Source organism: Cavia porcellus, unplaced genomic scaffold (assembly GCF_034190915.1).
Source record: "Cavia porcellus strain 051 isolate PalLab524CR breed Dunkin Hartley unplaced genomic scaffold, mCavPor4.1 scaffold_15, whole genome shotgun sequence".
In the NCBI taxonomy this organism is placed as follows: Eukaryota; Metazoa; Chordata; class Mammalia; order Rodentia; family Caviidae; genus Cavia; species Cavia porcellus.
In genome coordinates this window covers 61847519-61866370 of record NW_026947498.1, presented here as the reverse complement: position 1 = coordinate 61866370, position 18852 = coordinate 61847519, and the positions used below count along the sequence as shown (strand labels likewise).

Here is an 18852-nt window from a genome sequence, read left to right as displayed (position 1 = left end):
TATGACACATACAAGCTAATGTACAGAATAAACAGTTGTTTGTAGCTGGACAGAGGCCTAGGACAGAAGAGGAATACTGGGTCTGAACACATTGTAGCCAATATTTAAAGCCATGAACTAAGGGTTCACCAAAGACATAAATGAAGACAGAAAAGAGAAATGGAGAACTAAGAACTGAGCTGCGGTTATTTCCAATATTTAGTAATGAGAGAAGTAAACGAGAAACAATGAAAATGCCTCAAAGGATAGAAGTGATCAATTTAATGCTGGGAAAGAAATTGAACACCAGGCTGTAGTAATGTAGAGTCATACATGACATTGGCTAAGACTATTTTGATTGAAAATGAAAAAGTAGATGTGGTTGCCAGAGGTTCAAGACAGAATAGGAAGAAGCCAACTGGAGATATGAATATAAACAACACTCGTGGAGAACACAGACTCATGAGCTAGAGCAGCTGAATATGAATCTGGGACATACCGCTCCCTAACATGATGGAAACCTCTCTATTCTTTGATTTTTTCATCTCTATATTTGGGATATAGGTATCTATCTCAGGGCTATTGTAAAATATGGCACTTGCAAGATGCTGGAATTATATGTTTCATATGCATAACCAAAACAGTCCTTATCATCACTTCTCTCAGTCCTTAAGAAGATGAGGTTTTGTAAACAACGTCTGTAAGCGTTCTACAAACTACAAATCATAAAATTGTTGCGTGAGTAAATATGATGAAAATTCCGCCAGTGTTGACCCACTCTTGGTGCTTCACGGCTGTTTCAGATTAAACTGCAACTCAAGAGACATTAATTTTCCACACAGTATAAGGTTTGGGTTTTAGAAAGCACAATCTAGTGATCCGAAGTACTTAATGAATTTTAGATTTTCCTTGAACTAATGATTTTCATTTCTGGGAGGCCTCAAAACATTTTTTAAATGTAGTGCTACATAAAATAAGTCAAACAATAGAATATTCAAAAATTTTAAGGCAGATATTTTCATGTTATAAAAATAATTCATCTTGGGAGTCTGTCACACAGAAGTCTTTATCAACTAATACTTGTGCTCCACAATAAAAATTGACATTTATATAATGGTCCTGAAGCATTTTATGATTTTGTTTGTAAGCAATTACTGTATCTCTCGGGTTGATTTATTTTATTATATCCCAAATCTTTCTGATAGGAAATTCAACAATGACATAGATGGTAATTATTAATCAAAACATTTGATTAGCCAAGATATTCCACTTCCCCGGTCACTTTAGACAACACAGGATTTATTGCATATTTTCTTTTCTATTTTGAGAGCATCCAGGTTAATAATTAGGTAAGGTTAAAAGTAAAGACACAAAGGAAGCAGAGAGGAGACCATGTCATATTCACACTCCCTCGCCATTTGGCCTATGATTGAGTCATTTAACCTTTCTCATTTTAGTTTCCTCATCTGTAAAAGAGGAATAGTGATATCTTTTGCCATACGGTCTTTGGTTTTCAACAAAAAGCCTTGAGCAGAAAGCCTTTAGCAGAAAGCCTGGCAGAAATAAATGCTACCTATATTCTTATCATCATCAGTATTATTGCTGCAATTCTAACTACTCAATGCTAGGATCTAATAAGCAAACACCAGACCAAAGATTGGGTGATTCAAAGCTATCAAATATGCATTAGGTTGGCTTCACATTTTAATTAAGGCTTGAGTTAGTATTAGAAATGTAGAGTTACAATTGTTTTGATGAGAAATCCTCGATTAATTATGGAAGCTCAATAAACATGGAAGGCATGCAACATATTCATATGGATTTATTTCAGATGGGTAGTTTTGAGGTGGGGCTAAAAAAACAATCTCTACTTGATGTCTGATTTCTGAGCAGCTTGCAATGACAGTGGCAGCTTCTCAAGCATCAGGAGGTGCTCTGAAGCCTTCTGAGTGATTGCACTTCCCTGAACTGACAGGGGGACAAATGACTGCTGTCTCAACACACAGCTACAATTCTCTCCCTGCAGCCTCCCACCAGCCCACCAGGCACGTGCCAATAATGAGCTGCCTGCCTCACCGGGATCCTCAGCTCCATTAATAAGCCCTGGAAGGCTGATAATTGGGGATTTGTGGAGCCTGCAGTTTTTCAATAAGCCAGGTTGTTATGGAAACCAAAAGCAGATCTCCATGTCCATATTACTGATCTTTAAAAGAATAAATAAAATAAAAGTAGAGTTGGAAAAGATCATTTCATTCTGTCCTCTCTCTAATCCAACACACTCCCATCATTTTATTTTAGAAGTTTATCACCAATTTGCACACATGAAATTTCACAACTCCTCTCTCTTTTGGTTTCCTTTTTGGCACCCCCACCCCCGTTAATTACAACTAAATGTTTTTTCACCTCTAGTAGAAAAATGAGCTGAGCAGGGAACTAAAGGAACACCCAAGCTGACACTCTAAATCTAATTTAACACCATGGCATTAATTCTGATTTTCTGAGCCAAGAAAATCAGCAATGAATATCAATGTATTTTCTTCGTCCTTATAAAAAAAATTGAATAGATTTTAAAAAATGACCTCAGGGTCTCCCCTGGCCTCTCAACAGGGAATGTAGCAAGACAGCGACCACCCGCGATGCGGCACAGCGCACTGTGCAATGAAAGGAGCGTCCACCTCTGAGTAAAGATGGGGGGTGTTTCTGAATTCCTGCACTTTTAAAAATTAACTGCAGGCCTTCGTACAATAAAAAACCCAATTGCTCCTTTTTGTTAATGAATTCAGGCATGATGTCAGAGCATACCTAACTGGGAGGCCTGTACATTGTAACTAAACGAATTCAGTTTGAAGGTCCCGGTGGATAGAGAATCACAGATTCAGTTCTTAGTAAAGATTATGGCACTATTGTTTCCTGCTGAACTTTCCATCTTTTCCCAGAAGAGGGCACCAGTGTAATTCCGTTTCCAGCTGTGGAGCCATCCTGCAGGACTCACCTGCTCTTTTGCAAATCGGAAGAGAACCAGACCAGGAGATGGAGGGAGAAGTGGGAAGGGGGGATGTACAAAGATTTAGATGTGTTAGATACATGTACAAACTCCCCACAATGACTGCAAAGCAACATGTACGGCTAACATAGATTAATAAAAAATAAAAATTGAAAGAAAAAATAAAAGTCCGATTTTAAAACAAAACAACACACAACCACACACACAAACACAGACACATTGTCAGGCAAAAGATACACTGAGATGACAAGGTAAAAGCAATTTATTACAGTATGACTGGGTCCTATTTTTAAGTGGATCCGATTGTATTTTTACTGTGGAAATTTATCAAAAGTAATTGTACAAATAGTTTCTTCAAGCCATCAGCGTAAATAATATTTGAACTGAATTAGCAAACATACTTTGTGCAGACTTTGTAGGAATATCATTCTCAGAGCAAAAATAATATAATAGAATAAAAACTTCGCCCACCCTCATTGGGAAGCCTCAGACTACTTCAAGGTTCAACACAGACCAGAGTGTTCTACAATGACATTCACTTCTTTGCCTCAGAGAACACCCATCAGCCCGGCCTCTAACCCCTTCTCTGCAATCACACACCATACCCTGAAACAGATACTTATACTGCCTTTGGCTGACCCTAGTTTATTTTTCCTTTTTTTCAAAGAACTTTACTTTTCTCTCCAACCAGATTACAACTTCCCTTACAACAAATACTTTTATACATTTTCATCTTTCATAATGCCTAATACAATATGGAAATTATACGCATTAATAAATATAAATTATTTGAATGACAGGATAATATAGTTCTTGGCATAATTTGATTTATATTCTCTATGCTTACACTAACTCACTGTGACTGTGGATAGAACCTGCAACATGAATTCTTGAATACATTTCAACTTTCCTTCAAAACACATGCGTAACTTCTCCTACAGCAGCAGTGCTGAATCTGTGGCACATGGCAGGCTGCATGTTATCACTCAAAGCTCTAAAAGTATAACCATCACTGTTCTGGAGGTGATTCAAATACAGTGAACTTAACCTTTTTGAGCGAGGGACCCAGGTAGGAATCTCTTGAAAGACAATGAAGTTCTCCTGAGAGTATCATCCATATGTACTTACAGTATAACATGTTGCAAATAATTTCAGGAGATGAAAGAACTCTCCCCAAACCCTCTAATTCCCAGTCTAGGCGATTTCAAACTTTCCTTTAGGCCTAAGACTCTAAGATTGAAATTCAAGATGTTACCCATATTTACCTAGAAAGTATACTAGTTATTTCCCTTAAGGGTTCCCAATATTTTCTGTTGAATCCCTAGATTGCAGTTTCTCAGGGACCAATTACATGAAGCCTAAATTAATCCTAACATCACTACCTGGTGGCCTTGGCTAACTTCCAGGCTCAATCATTACTGGTAATGTAAGGAATTGGTGATGTTGCTAAACAGAATCATCTCCCAGAAGAGACTGCAAATCATTATATGTCTTTCTTGCTGGCCATAAATCAAGTCATATTTGCACATTTTAATTTCCTTTATAAAAGCAGAAGTGTAGTGCCAAGAAAGAAAAAGAAAAAAGTTTCCCAATAGCTTCCACTTGAAAGAAACACAAACAAGTGTAACTTTGTATTAGGTACTCACTATGTGTTCAATACAATACCATGGCAGGCACTTTCAAGGAGTCTACTTAATGCGGGAACCACCAAATCAGCAATAAAAGATATGATAGCGTCTCGTGCTGATGGAACTGAAACTGAGCTGACACAGAGCTTGTGCAGTTGGCACAGAGCTGGTTAGGAATTGTGCCTTTGCTTCAAACATGTATACTTCCAATTCCAATACTTGTGATCTTTCTTTTGTGCTGCAGCCAAAGAAGAGATTTGGCTAAACCCATGGCTGTTGCCATTCTCTGTGTACTGTTGCAGTGTGTATTGAATAGTATGTTTTTATTTTGAAGAAAATGAGTGCTTTAGGCTGTTCAAAAAATATTTTATGTTGGTTTGTCCAAAAACTATCTTTTTCTTAACTGATGAAAGAATCCCTTCCACTATTTTATCCGTAGGAAGATGACAGATGATTCTTGCTTTTATCGTTTCCGGTGTGAAGATCTACCAGAGAATCCCATATTGGGAAAGGAGAATATGAATATGGGAAGTTACGATTTCTGATTATCAGAAGATAAGGCTGAATGATGTTAATCAAGGGCCTCCTCTACACAACTCTTTCCATATGTTACATCATTAAACCCTCACAACAATTGGATGAGGGTAGTATTTTTACTTCCATCTCATAGTCAAACCATTAAAGCCATGAAGTGAGAAACTCGGCATTGAATTCAGGGAGGTCCACGTCGAAGATTTGTTTCTCCAGGAAATGTTCAAGTGGAAAATGTCTCTGAAACACGCTTTGGAATCTGTAATGGGTTAATATGAAAATAGGCCTCCATTTAAACTTGGGAGATGATCAAGTTCAGAGCCTTCCTCCCTGCCGGAAGGAACAGAGGCCAGCGCTGAGCACTCATGCTGCAGAAAAGCTCAGACAATAGCGTGTGGGGGTTTCTCCTTGGGGAGCCAGGGCCCATCTGCCACTTAGATTTGCTCAGAGACAGAAAATCCGTTTGCCAGGGAGCCCTTTAAAGCCTTCTGTTAGTGAAGCCAAGAACAGTGAGTGTTGGGGATAGAAGATGCCCTAAAAACCATCTCTTGCATCACCAGCATGGAAGGTAAATGGCCCTGCTTGTGGCCAGGGATTTTTGTAGGACCAGGCTTCTGCTGATGGCATGGCGCCTGGCTCGGTGCCCCTGGGGCCTGCTGCTCCAAGCTTCCTGCTTTCTTCCTGCTGTCGCCACTTCCTCTCCTGAACTTCTCTTTATTTTTTTCTCTGTTTCTTAAATTCTTGTTCTTTTTATTTTCTCTGATCCTTCCATTTCTAGTCCTCTTTTACTTTTCTTCTCCTATATTGTATTTTACTCTCCTTTTTTTCTCCTTTTGTTCTATTATTTAAAGAATTTTCTCCTGTACCTCTTCCTAGTTCTTTCTGGGGAACCTACACTTACTTCTACTTTCTGGCTAATTTTCCCTTTGAGCCAAATACTCTCTTCCAGACCCAGAATGTCCTGGTGCCTGGGAAATATTCTGAAAGAGGTCACAGAAAAATGTATAACTTTTAAAGAGGATGGGATGCAAGCAATAAAAATGGCCATTTGCCTGAAAGGTTCTTAGCTTATTATATCATGTGGTCATTATAGTTATTTTGATGGAGCTTCAAATTTGAAAAATTGAAGTAACTTTTTTCTCTTTGAGCTATTTACAAAGAGAAATTGTTCTCTGAGTAAAATTCATATTACTAGTGAACCAGCAGATACGCACCTTCTACAGGTAAAAGCCTATAGATGGAGATAGTGTGAAGAAAGATACCAAGTCCTTACCTCCAAGAAATGGAAAGTCTAATGACAGGAAATAATAATAAATACATCAAGCCTGGGGATTTAGCTCAGTGGCATAAGCGCCTACCTTGCAAGCAGGCAGTCGTGAGTTCGATCCCTGGTACTGATAAAAAAAATAATAATAATAGTAAATACATCACAGAAGGATGTACTGTCGCTTTAGGCACCAAGAATGTTATAAAGAAAATAAATTGGTTAATATGATAGAACTGGGCTGGGGATTTAGCTCAGCAGCATAAGTGCCTTCCTTGCAAACGCACAGTCGCACAGTGGTAAATTCAATCCCCAGTACCACAAAAAAAAAAAAAAAGTAGACCTGATAAAGCTGGCAGACCTGGTGTTATTTTAACCCAAATGTCAGGGAAGTTTTCCTATGGTATATGACACTCAAATAGAGCCCTAAGTGCTAAGAAGTAGACACAAGAAGATCAAGAGAGAAAACAAGTGTAAATGATCTGTGACAGAATAAGTTAGAGGCATTAAGAAAGCTAGTAAGTCTCAAGAACAGTGAAGAAAAGCAGAGCAGGAGGATTTAAGATCAGAAGCATCAGCAAATTCAGATCACAAGAGCCCTTGCAGGTCATTCTAATAGTTCAAATTCTATTCACATTGTAAAGCTTGGCACTTGAAGTTTTATATTGTTTACTGGTAGAGACAGATACTAATTTGTAGCTTTGGCTGAGCTGTTTTCAGAGTAGATCCATGAGAAATTGTAAGAAACCAAAGGCCTTCAAACTCTAAGCCTAAAATTCTTGGACCTCCTCCTCTTACCTAGATAGTTGGCATCATGTTTGGATCTGAATCACTGAGGTGATATTTAGGTTAAATCCAATTGGCTCCATTATTCAGAGGGTTTCCCTTTGGGACAACCTTTCAGACAGAGACACAAACAACTCTCTTCCACTGGGACTGGGGAGAGAGATAGAAAGGTGGCAGATTTAGAAATTTCTGAGACAGATGCTTTAACTTTCTAGAATATTTTATGGATATTGAAAAATTATCTAGAATTTAAATAATTCTCACCAGAAGAATGCTTTGTTTATACAATTATATTGCAAGTTGGAAGATAATTTAAAAATATTATAGCATTACTGGGTTATTCCTTTATTTAAAAGAGCTGGAAAGCACAGGTAAAATAATTTTCTTTCGCCTGATTAGGAACCCTGGTGGGTCACCTAAATTCCAACTGTTCCTGACAGGAATTGTAAGCAAATTTTTAGAACCTGCATAATTTCTATACAATATCTCTGAAAATCACTTGTTTCTAAAACAAACAATTTGACCTAAGTACAGAGTGAATGAGTGTGTAAAAAGAGGGGTTCGGAATTGTGTTAAAAGGAATTCAGTCATTCCAAACTTCAAAATCTTTTGAAATTGAACTCAAATACAGTACTTTTTAATTATTATTGGTTAAAATTTCAAAGTTATACCAATATCCAGAAATAGGTAATTGGGAGCAATAGTGGACAGAATCCTGCTAACCTGGCTCTGTACAACCACCCCGCTCCCAGAGGACATACCGAGGTGCTGCTCCAGTGAACTGCAGACTCCAGAGACCCACTTCAAACTGTGAGGCTTCAAAATAAGGTTTTAAAAAGTAAATTAATCGTGGACATTATTTGGAAATTATCATTTAGAAGATAAATGTTGTGTGGCTTAAATATTTTATAAACTAAAATGAAATAGAACATTGTCTTATGAATACAATGAGAGGTGATGATGACCAATCCTTTCTGTGACTAGATTATGGACCGACTTTTTGTTGATCCCCTAAATAATACACATAATCTGTCCTACAGTCAGTATGACTGCAGTTATCTCTACTTATTGTGAAGATCACTTTTATAGGATTGGGCGATAATGACCATTTTTCTGACATGGACACAGTAGCAGAGAAAGTTCATAAATTTGTGCTTTTCAAAATGTACTTCAGAGATCACAGATGATTCTTTTGGAGGAAAAGGATAAAAGCAAAGGAAAAGGGAAGGAGACTGTTTATCTCTAGCCCATTCTATTTCCCCCTTTATCTTCAACTATGGCAGCTCTCTTTTGGGGTTCTATGTAAAGTTTTTAAATTCATTCTAAAAAATAGCGCCTTGGCTAACAATTTGGAATAATGTCTGCCTTTAATAATTACTCGTGAATCTTACCCTACCCTCTGTGAATACATTATTTCACAATCCTTCCTCTAGCACTAAAATTAGTATAAGAAGAGGAAAGAAATAATTTTTGTCTATACACCAGAGGTCAGAAGAGCTGGCAGGAGCTGCAAATCATCTGAACCTTGAATTTATCTCTGAAAAGAGAAAAATAATTCGGTTCATTCAAGATATAACTGTATCCATCTCTTGAGGGTTTTTCTATTTCTAACTGAATACCAGGTACAATTCTAAAGTTTACCTTACAGTAATGAAATGCAAATGTGAGAAGTAGTTCTTACAATATCACATACAGATATATACTTGGGAGTTTTTATAAATGGATATTTGTCTGCTTTTATATTGAAACATTCTTTGGGAGTCGATAATTACCATTCTAGTATTCTAGAGTTACCCAAAGTAGAATTAATTAAACTGTTAAAAGATATTGATTTGAGATATTCCAGTGCTGGTTTACACTGGCTATGAAAAAGTGGTTAACCTCTCTTCCCAACTGCTTGCTTGGTGGTAATGCACCAGTGGCCTGAAATCAATCATGATGAATATTTACACCATAGGGATTGGCAAGCTCTGTACTTTTTTAGTTTTGTGTGTTGGAGTCCCAGTTTAACAGGATATAATCACACGTGTATGATAAAATTATCATGAATAATTCATGTTTGGGTGGATTGCTTGTTTTCTACACTATATGTGTGTGTGATCATCATATACATCAGAGAAACTGGCCAGGTCCTAACTTGAATACAGGGCAAGATTAAAAGGACGTCACGTTCTTCTATGAACTTGTTAATATTTACATCACAGGTTAAAAGGGGAAAAAGGAAGAAAACAAAAATTCTTCTACTGTCGCTTTGCCTTGAAAAAAGATGGAATTGCATCAATAGGGAGCACACTGCATCACATTGCAGAAAGTCTGGGTTTTCCTAACTCTTTAATTAGAATGTAGAGTTTCACAATGCAATACCCTTTTTATCAAATACATGAGAGTTACTTTAAATTGCAGTATATGTATGCAGAATAACCTCTTTAGTTTGCTATTCTATTATGGTCTATAGTCTAAACAGCTCACAGGCTGCGAATAACAAGCAACAGGAGTGGGAAAGCCGTGTTCTGGTCTCTATCCCAGTGCTCTTGGCTTGGGAAGGCACTAACACAGCATCCTATAGAGGGCCAGCAGCAGGTTCAGAAGACGCATACACAGTTTGAAAAGATTACTTAAATGTGTCAGATGAGGGAAACGAGCCAACAGACCTGGCAAACTTTTCTTTCCCTGGGTGTACCTGTCACACACTGGCAAGAGCCAGCCACGGGTCACTTATTCATGGGGCTGAAATGAAATTAATCACCTTCTTTTGGAAAAGAGCAGCCTTGCCTTCCTCTAGTTCTCAATATGTTTCTAGGCATAATGTAAAACGCTCACATTGGTCTGTGAAATCCTAAATGGTTTGAATTCTGGCAGGCACACAGAAGACTTATGGCCCCAAGAAACAACAGTACCCTCCAATAAGCTTCCAAATTAGTGGAAAGGTTAATGGCACCACAGCTTTTAGCACTAGATGCTGCATTGTCAAACTCTGCTAGAAATAATGATTTTAAGATCCTCTGTCTAGTATTTTCTGTTTTATCAAAAAGAGTAAATTCACACGCAAAATACCTAAAGAATTTGCCTACCCCAAGTTTTAAAGTTAAAACTAATCTTCTAGGTCAGTTTCACATTTTCTCTAGTGCATAATTCAATTCACTCATTATTAATTCATTCATCAAATAATTAACAGCTTCCTAGCTCTAGATCATTGTCATACATGCAATCGACTAAACAGATTGTGAGCTACTTTTCCTACAGGGGTTAATTTTTAAGTAGCTGTTGATGAAATACGATTTCAATTAGTTGTATTAATTCATTATGTACTGCAAACATGTTCTAGTAAAATTTTTATTTTAAAAAAGCAAAACAAAAAGGATAAAAATGATATAGAATTTGTATTAACTAATGTTAATTTCTTTCTAATAAAATTTTAAAAAATCATTTGTATTAATTTAAATTAAAGGTGGTTTTATCTCTTTTTCTTAGATACATTTTGTCACTCAGGACTTAGATGAGAGGACCGCTACATCAAGAAGTCTCATTTTAATTACACTAAGCAGAATTTTAACTTTTAAACACTATGAATTTCATCACAGATAACTTTAATCCCAACTACTAATTCTCCCGTCCTATTGTAGAGCCAGCTGGCAGGAAAAGGACTATTACTATCCACACATACCCTCAAAGAGAGAGAAGATGTTCCTGGAGCCAATTCCATTCCTTTTTGTCTAGAGAATGAAGAAAGTGTGCAATTCATAATTCTTCTAGACAGCCTAAGCTACCAGCAGACCTTTTCCTCCATATTAAATGTGTGTGTATGTGTGTGTGTCAGTCTGTGAATGTGTGTCACTGTATGTATATAAGCATTGGAATTGATAGAAAGGTATACTACAGACATGAATACAATGCTTAAGCATATTAAAGTATGGCCTCCATTTTCTCATACCCTAGAGTACAGAGGACATTTACATAGATTTGTTTTTAACCTCCACTTTCTCTAAAAGACCCACACATCCAACATGCCCCATAAGAGACCATTTTGGGAGAACTGTTTCTGGTCTCTCTTTCTAACTTCTGACTTTCTACCCAACTCATATTGGGGGTGCAAAGAAAAACTAAACTTCATCAATTACTTCACTGTACATGCTGCCAGGAAAAAAACCTTGTAATGAGCATGATTTATAGCCAAACAGCCTTCCTGCTGTAACTTTCTTTTCTGCTGAAACACATTAAGAGCTGGAATTTCCCTTCCTCACCAGTAGAATGTTATGAGATGATCAAATTGAAATATGTATCTTCCACCACCTCTGAATTTATGATTTGAATCTCAAAAGTAGGTATGAGAATTGCTGTAATCATATCTAATTTGTATAGCATAGAAGCCAGCAATGGAAAACCTTCAGAGCTTTCAATTATACCAACAGCCCGCTGGGTATGTGTGCATAGGCTCACCACCACTGATCTAAGCCATGTATACTCAGGACGTTTGGGAGCGCATTTCCAAATGCTTAGGCCTGTTGCCAACTCACTAATGATCAATCCACTATTGTGAATATAAGTTAATATTCACAATATTAAGAATTAGAAGACCACTGTATTACATATAATGTATATAGTGTTTATAATAAGCGTACTGACAAAATTTTAACAAGTTTATCAGATGCTTGATAGACAACATATCTTGTACTCTATTCAAGAATCCAAGGTTTTATGAACTCCCAAAGCTGCTGTACTTACTTAATGCTTTAATTACTTAGAGAAATCAGGTGGATATAAAAATAAGCTAAAACTTAATTAAGTCTGGGAAGAAAGTGAAACTATTCACAGCAAATTATGGTAAACATAGCTATAGATTTCTATCTAGTGAGTTAGGAAGACTGTAACTCAGGAGTTTGAACATATATCAAAATATCATTTTCACCTCTCTTTTCAATCTCAAGAGCAGATGCCTCTGGAAAACTTTGTTGTCTGTTTGCCTTCCAGTATAACCATAAACGTTCTTAGGACTGACTTCACTGAGATTCCTTTCCCCTCTATTCAAACCTCTCTATTGTTAGTTTTTTCAGCCCTCTTCAAATCCACTCTCCAGTTGACAAGAAAGTAAGAGGCTACAGGAAAGTCACAATTGTTGTGTCTGAGGCCATACGTTCCACATATCAGACATGCCTCTCTGGCCTACCATTGTGAACTGGTCTAATGTTGTGAACCTGCAAGGCATAGAAGACCTACTCAAACACACTTTATAGATATTTGAAATAAATCCAGAGTAGACAGGATGACCTAATGCCATTCATATAATCTGATCAAGATCTCACATCTCTTGATTTCACTTGGTGTTTTAATCTATCACGCTAAAAATGAAAACTATTATGCCATATAAATCCTGTAATTTATTGGATTTATTAAAATCTGATACTATTCGTTATCTTTCTGAAAACATTCTATGGCAGTTCATTAAATGCAAAACTAAATATTTTCCTAGAGAGCCAAGATTTATTGCTGAGATCAATAATTGATGAAACTTCTTTTAAGAAAAGTAATAGTTCAAAATTTCAGCCGGGTGTTTAGCTCAGCTGCCTAAGTGCCTGCTTGGCAAATGCAAGGTCATGAGTTCAATCCCCAGCACCAAAAAAAAATAAATAAATAAAAATTTCTTGATTGTCTGAATTGGAATAAAGTTTAGCATTTAATTATTTTCTTTCAATATAAAGTTCAAACATTATTAAGAAAGATGGGAAACATTACATATCCTTTCCAACCTTCCTCACCTTCCTATTTATGCTGTAAACTGACATAACCTTGAGAAACCTTCAAGGCCACAGTCCTTGCAGCTTTAAACAGCTCATTCTTTATTTCATGAATCTATGATTATGAAGGCAAAATGCGGGTGAGGACCACTCAAAGCTTTCTAGTTCACTGGCCCCAGTGGTGTGCTTTGTCTCCATGGTTAGCCTACAGGGCTCACTGCAGACCTCTGGCTGCTCATTTCTTCTATTTCTTCTTCCTCTTTTTTTAATATTTCTGGGATTTTGTGTGTGCATATGTGTGTGAAGGAAAAACAGGAAATACTTTATAAATATATATTAATATCTGAAAAGTAATCTTTTTTAGAAATAACTCTTTGATATTGAGTGCCAAATAAAAGTTCACAACTTTAAAACAGGGAGTGACTTCATTAGCTTCTTTCATGAAGTGACAATAGTAATTTTATGCAAGTAATAAAAGAATGACTAAAAGGCCTCAGCACTGAGTTTCTTGCTTAACACTTTTCTTCATCTGGTCATTTGTGTGTTCTTTTTTTAACTAAAAAATAGAGGTCACTTTCCAGTTTACCTTTCCTAATGTGTTCTTTAATATTTTGGTTATAGTTACAATAAACTACCAGTTCCTTTTAAAACTCACTTGCCTAAGTGGTGAAGGGATCCATATGAGCATATAACAGTGATACTAATTTAATAATTGCTAAATTTACCAAGAATTTATAAATAATTTATGATGAGCCACATTTAGGGTAGGAATTTTCTACAAAAAATAAAGTAACTTTCACCCAGTTGAGATCTGAAGTTTTCAAATTTTAATTTACAGTTCTTCCTGGCATATTTGATGAGTTCAGTAACAGTCCTATTAAAAACCATCATTTTTGATTCATCTTTATAGCTCTCTTATGTCCAATAAAACAGCACTTGAAGCGTTTTTGAAATGATAACTTAAGGCTCCAAACTACTATCATATTCTTTTCAGCTTGGAGTGGAGGAACGATGACATAACCATGATCAGGACAGGACTCAGGGTGGCTGCTAGATGCCCATCTGTGTGATCCCTGACAATCCCAGACAAGAGTCTACAGTATCCAATAATAAAAATAAGATGAGTTCTTAGTTTAAAATACGACGTTGAGGGTTCTTAAGCATCTCTCTTTCCTTTGTTTCTTACACTGTCATTCAATGAATGACAGTTAAGTTTCAGCAAGTGACCTCTACAATGAGACTGTCCGAATTTAGGATCTGGCTCAGCTGGCTATTGACAAGGACTAACTTCTATGATTACTAAATCCCAGATTCCTCATCTGCAAGAGAGGAAAGGGCAATTACTTACATCACGGAGTGTTACAATGGTTAGATGGGATGATTCCCACACAACTCATTTAGGATCATGCACTTAATAAATGCTCATTAAAGGATATCTGTTGTAGGATGCTTATATTTTAAACTTTATTTAAAAAATAAATAGACTGGAATCTTGGTCTTTTTATTCCAATCCAACATTCTAGAGCATCTAAAACATAGAGTACCCAAGAAATGTCCTAGTTGATATTTCCCCGAAACAAGGAGAAATTGTTGCAACTGCTAAACTAATGAAGGAGAAAATGCAAGAATTAAAACATTTTGAAAGAGGCTAACACACTGTAGGGCTAATATTAAGTAATGAATTTGGAGGTCTACCAGTTCAACTGTGCCTATGGGCAGAATATCTATATGCATTTCCCTCCCTCAGAATATAAAACTAGAAAAGAAAATATTATCAAAAGCCACTGGATTGTAGACAAGAAAAGCCAATAAAAATGATTACTTTAGCAATATAAAAGTGCTCCACAAAAGCGTGATAATCAACGGTATTTAAGCAGCATACCACAGAGTATCTGACAAGGTGCCCATGTTCTATAAACAGCATTTAAGGGCTTTCACAACTCAATTTTTCACTCTTTATGAGCTGTATATAAATTTGGGAAGTGGTTGAAACCACATTTCACATCAAAACCGCGTATAAGGCACCCTGCCAAATAAGTGTAAATATCCTTGGGAAATCTCACAGCTCATTGGAAATGGATCTCTTTTTTGGACAGCTAAAAAGTGAGTGGTTTCCTTGGGATTTAAGTAAACATTGTTGTGGAAAACATACAGAATTTCCAGAAATCCAGAAATTTGGACTGAGTATTTCATTTTCTTATATGTAATTATCATTCTGGAAATGGTAAGTGCTGTATCGGTTCTCTGTGCTAGTAATTTGGCTACACAATACATATTATATAAAACTTGTTTTCTAGCGTGAGTCAAAATGCATTTGGCCCGTAAAGGACCATTTCATTCATATTCTATCTCTAAGTATTTTGGCATATAAATGTATTTCATACTTAACTTGCAGAATTTCACTAGGATTATTAATGTACTACTATAAAGATATTGCTTGAATGTCATCACTTGCCCAGTTCCCACTGGAAACTCCCTAAGATCAGACCATATCTTACTCATCTTTGTGCTCCCAGTACTTAGCATAGCACCATTACTACAAATGGAAGAGAAAACTAACGAAAAATGGAAATAAGCAACACAGGGAGAAGGAAAGAGAGAGAAGGAAAACAAAAAGAGAAGAGCAGAGAAGATGAGGAGATGCAGTTAGTTTTTCTATTCAGAGAATGGCAAATGGAAACAGCTTTGGTCCAGGTCACTGTTAATGACGCCAACTTGAAAATCATGAGACCATGAAAATAAAATCCAGCCATGTCAATACACAGAAGATCCAGAGTGACTCAGAACTCCAGTTCTGAGCACTTACTAACACTGTCAAGGCCCTGCTGCAGTCACCCAGCTGATGTCACCAGTTGACAGCCAGCCACCTGGATGCGCTGCTGCAGTCATGCTACATGGCTGCACATGGCCACAGCAGAAGTTTTGAAGTTTCATATTGGGGAAAGTCAGTGGGCTACCCTAGAGTGAAGGAACCAGAGAATTCCTTCGCTGCAAGCAAATGAGCACACTGCTCAGCAGGAGACTCAAGGACATGATCATTAAAGGGAGTCTGAAAATTCTCTCCTAAGGTAGGAAGGCAGCAATGTTCTATAGATGTCTTAAATACTCTTCTCATAATATGATGAAACATTTTGGTCACAGGCATATTGAGACCTGGGCCAGCTGAGTGGTAAAACAGGCAGAAAGACATAAAGTCAGAGAATTTAAAAAGAAACAAAATTAACTAAATGCTAAGGTCCTAATCCAAGTGGTATTTAGTAGCAACAGTAGTAATAATAATATTAAAAATGTAAAAAAGGCTATTTTAAATTTATAAATAATTTCCACAGGCATTTGGACCATTAGTCCAAACTGTTTGACTCTCTTACTCAAAGAAATTATTTTTTAGATTCTCTCCTTTGACATATTTTTTCTGCACCCTGACTTCAATGTCTTAGCTCCTTTCCTATCCCCTTTAGACAGCCATAGACTCCTAAACCAAGGTCATGGTAATCAACCATTTCCAAAGAGAACAGCACAGTTGAAAATTCTGCTATTGTAACTTGGCTGAGAATTAAACCCAATGGGAGATGGAGGAAATGTGTTGTAGAGACTCTGGGAATTTGGGGATGATATGATGTGATAGATCTCCTTGTCATCTAGGGTTTCTGTGATTCCATGAAATTCACCACAACTGAGTAATTTGTGCTTGTCACATACAGCCAGTGAGGTTAACAGATTACTGGGTTCAAAAACAAACTACAAACAGCACGTCAAAACTGAATCAAGAGGACAATACCTACGCAAAGCCGACAAAAAGTAGAAAATAAATTGCCCTTGGTGATTTATTTCAGGTTGACCTTCACTTGTACTTTCAATCACCTTTCAATGTACATTACTCAATCCTTTCACTTGAGACTTTTCAGATGAAATTTGTAAATTTATGACAGAATGTAACTTCTATTTATTTTCAGCAACCAGACATAATTTTTAATCAAATAGAGTTAGAAAATTTGCAAGAAAAATACATGAATTGGTGAATAAATTATTATCTGAAAATTAAATCCAGCCAATTTTTGTTCATTTAACATTTGACATTTGTTGAATACCACATGAAATATTTTAATAATTTATTTAGTGACTACAATTTTAAAAATAACAAAATGGAATTTTCTTTAAATGTATTATATATTAGACTTTCCATGAATTTAAGTCCTTTTTCCTATTAACCCAAATAATGAGTCTATACCTAAAATGACATCATGCCTTTATGTCTATACTCAAATTCCAGTTAAAAATTTATGATGTAGACAAATTAATTATGTTCTGTGTTTAAGACCATGATTAATCTCCAAGATTTAGAGAACAACATGATAGTCTGTCCCCATCCAAAATGATTTCCAAACATCTTACTGAGACTTAAACATTAAACCCAAAGGAAAAGAGCATGACTGGCCTTGCTATGTAAATTAAAACCAACATCTGTCTTTATCACATACTTACTTTTCCTGGGGAAATTTCCATCTCCATAACATCAAGGTCAGGCCCTTGGGGCAGGTTTGTAGTTACAATACTTAAAATACATCACTGGTAGAAAGAGTCAGGTGATTTATGTAGAGCTGGGGTGAGTGTGACAGTGTGTTCATAAAGACGACAGTATAATCAAAATTCACACTTGGAATTTTAGCGGTGAAATGAAAGAAGTCTATCTGAAAATGTCTAGAATGGTCATCTGTCAACCTGTAGCAACTAATTTGGAGAAATGTGTATTGAGGCAAGTGCTTAATGATTATCTTCTCAGTCCGATGGTGAGATACTGGAATATTCCCGATAGCACTCTCACAAACTAGGTCTTTTCTCAAGGTCATAATGGGACCCCGCCTATATGTGGACCTGTGCTCACAGTGTGGGTTAAATGTATGGGTTGTGGAGCTCAGGAGCACAGCACCTTCCTGGCAAATACAAAGTCCCGAGTTCGATTCCTGCTACTCAAAAAAAAAAAAAAAAATCTATTGGGTTCTAAAAGTATAAGTAAATTCCAAAATTTAAGTTGGCACAGAAGCAACTTTAAAGATCTCTGGAGTTAGTGTCATGATAGATCATGAGTTGTACTAGGTCAGAGAAAGACCTCCAAGCTGTTGGCCTCCTACATCACTGTGCCTTTACTGGGGTGGAGAATAAACCTAGTCTCCAAAGCTGAAGGTATTTTTCTTGTTCCTCGGATGTTCCATGCCAATCCTGCACAGGCATTTTGGCCAATAATAATGAAAACACAGTAACTTGAGTTAGCGCTCCAAACCTGAGAGAACCTATTTCTTTATTTATGTATAAGGAAGAAAACAGTATCTGCAGTAATACACTAATTTATCCTTGACTTCAATATGTGTATTTAGTGTTTTTTCTTTTGTTTTTGGCAATATCAACTGATTTACTTTCCTAATTATGATTCACCTTACTTAGTGTCACAGTTAACATTCTCTATACAGGGTCAGGGATTTAGTCAGGGGCAAAAATGCCTGCCTGGCAAGCGTGAGGTCATGAGTTCAATCCCACCTCGTCCAAAACAAATAAACAAACAAAAAAACACAAAACTGTGCACACACACACACACACTAGTCACCAAATGATGGCGAGTGGAATGCTCAGAAACACACTACTGTAATCTAAGATTAGGTTTTGGCTGCCAGCAAGTCACACACTAAATCATCTGGATCAATAAGGAATTTGCTGTATTTAGACCAAGTTCTTTGTAGAGCCAAATAACCATATTAACCTGTTCTGACCACCCCCCCAAAAAAAAATGCACCCGGAGTGATTACTTATTAAACTAAATAGAGACAAGCGTGTTTTGTTTTGTTTTGTTTTTTTAACCAGGTTTATCTAACTTGACTGTGGATAGCACTCCTTCAGAGATGATGGCCCGATCTCCCTAGTACTGGCTGCTATGCA

At 36.7% G+C, this 18852-nt stretch overlaps 1 protein-coding gene across 3 annotated transcripts in view; it reads right to left on the bottom strand.

Annotated features, from left to right (window-relative positions):
- The window catches only part of Gap43 (growth associated protein 43), a 92703-nt gene that overhangs the window by 23743 nt on the left and 50108 nt on the right, over positions 1 to 18852 (bottom strand). The window contains exons 3-4 of one of the 3 annotated variants that reach the window (XR_010039440.1): positions 7954 to 8008; positions 7205 to 7342 (exon numbers count right to left, since the gene is read on the bottom strand). The exons of 1 other annotated variant lie outside the window; for it this stretch is intronic. Coding sequence is in view for 1 of the 2 variants with exons in the window: in XM_063225008.1 (XP_063081078.1) it covers positions 7954 to 8008 (55 nt within the window). In the remaining variant the exon portion in view is untranslated. The remainder of the gene's footprint in view (positions 1 to 7204; positions 7343 to 7953; positions 8009 to 18852) is intronic. One more of the 3 variants, XM_063225008.1, reaches the window with a different exon arrangement.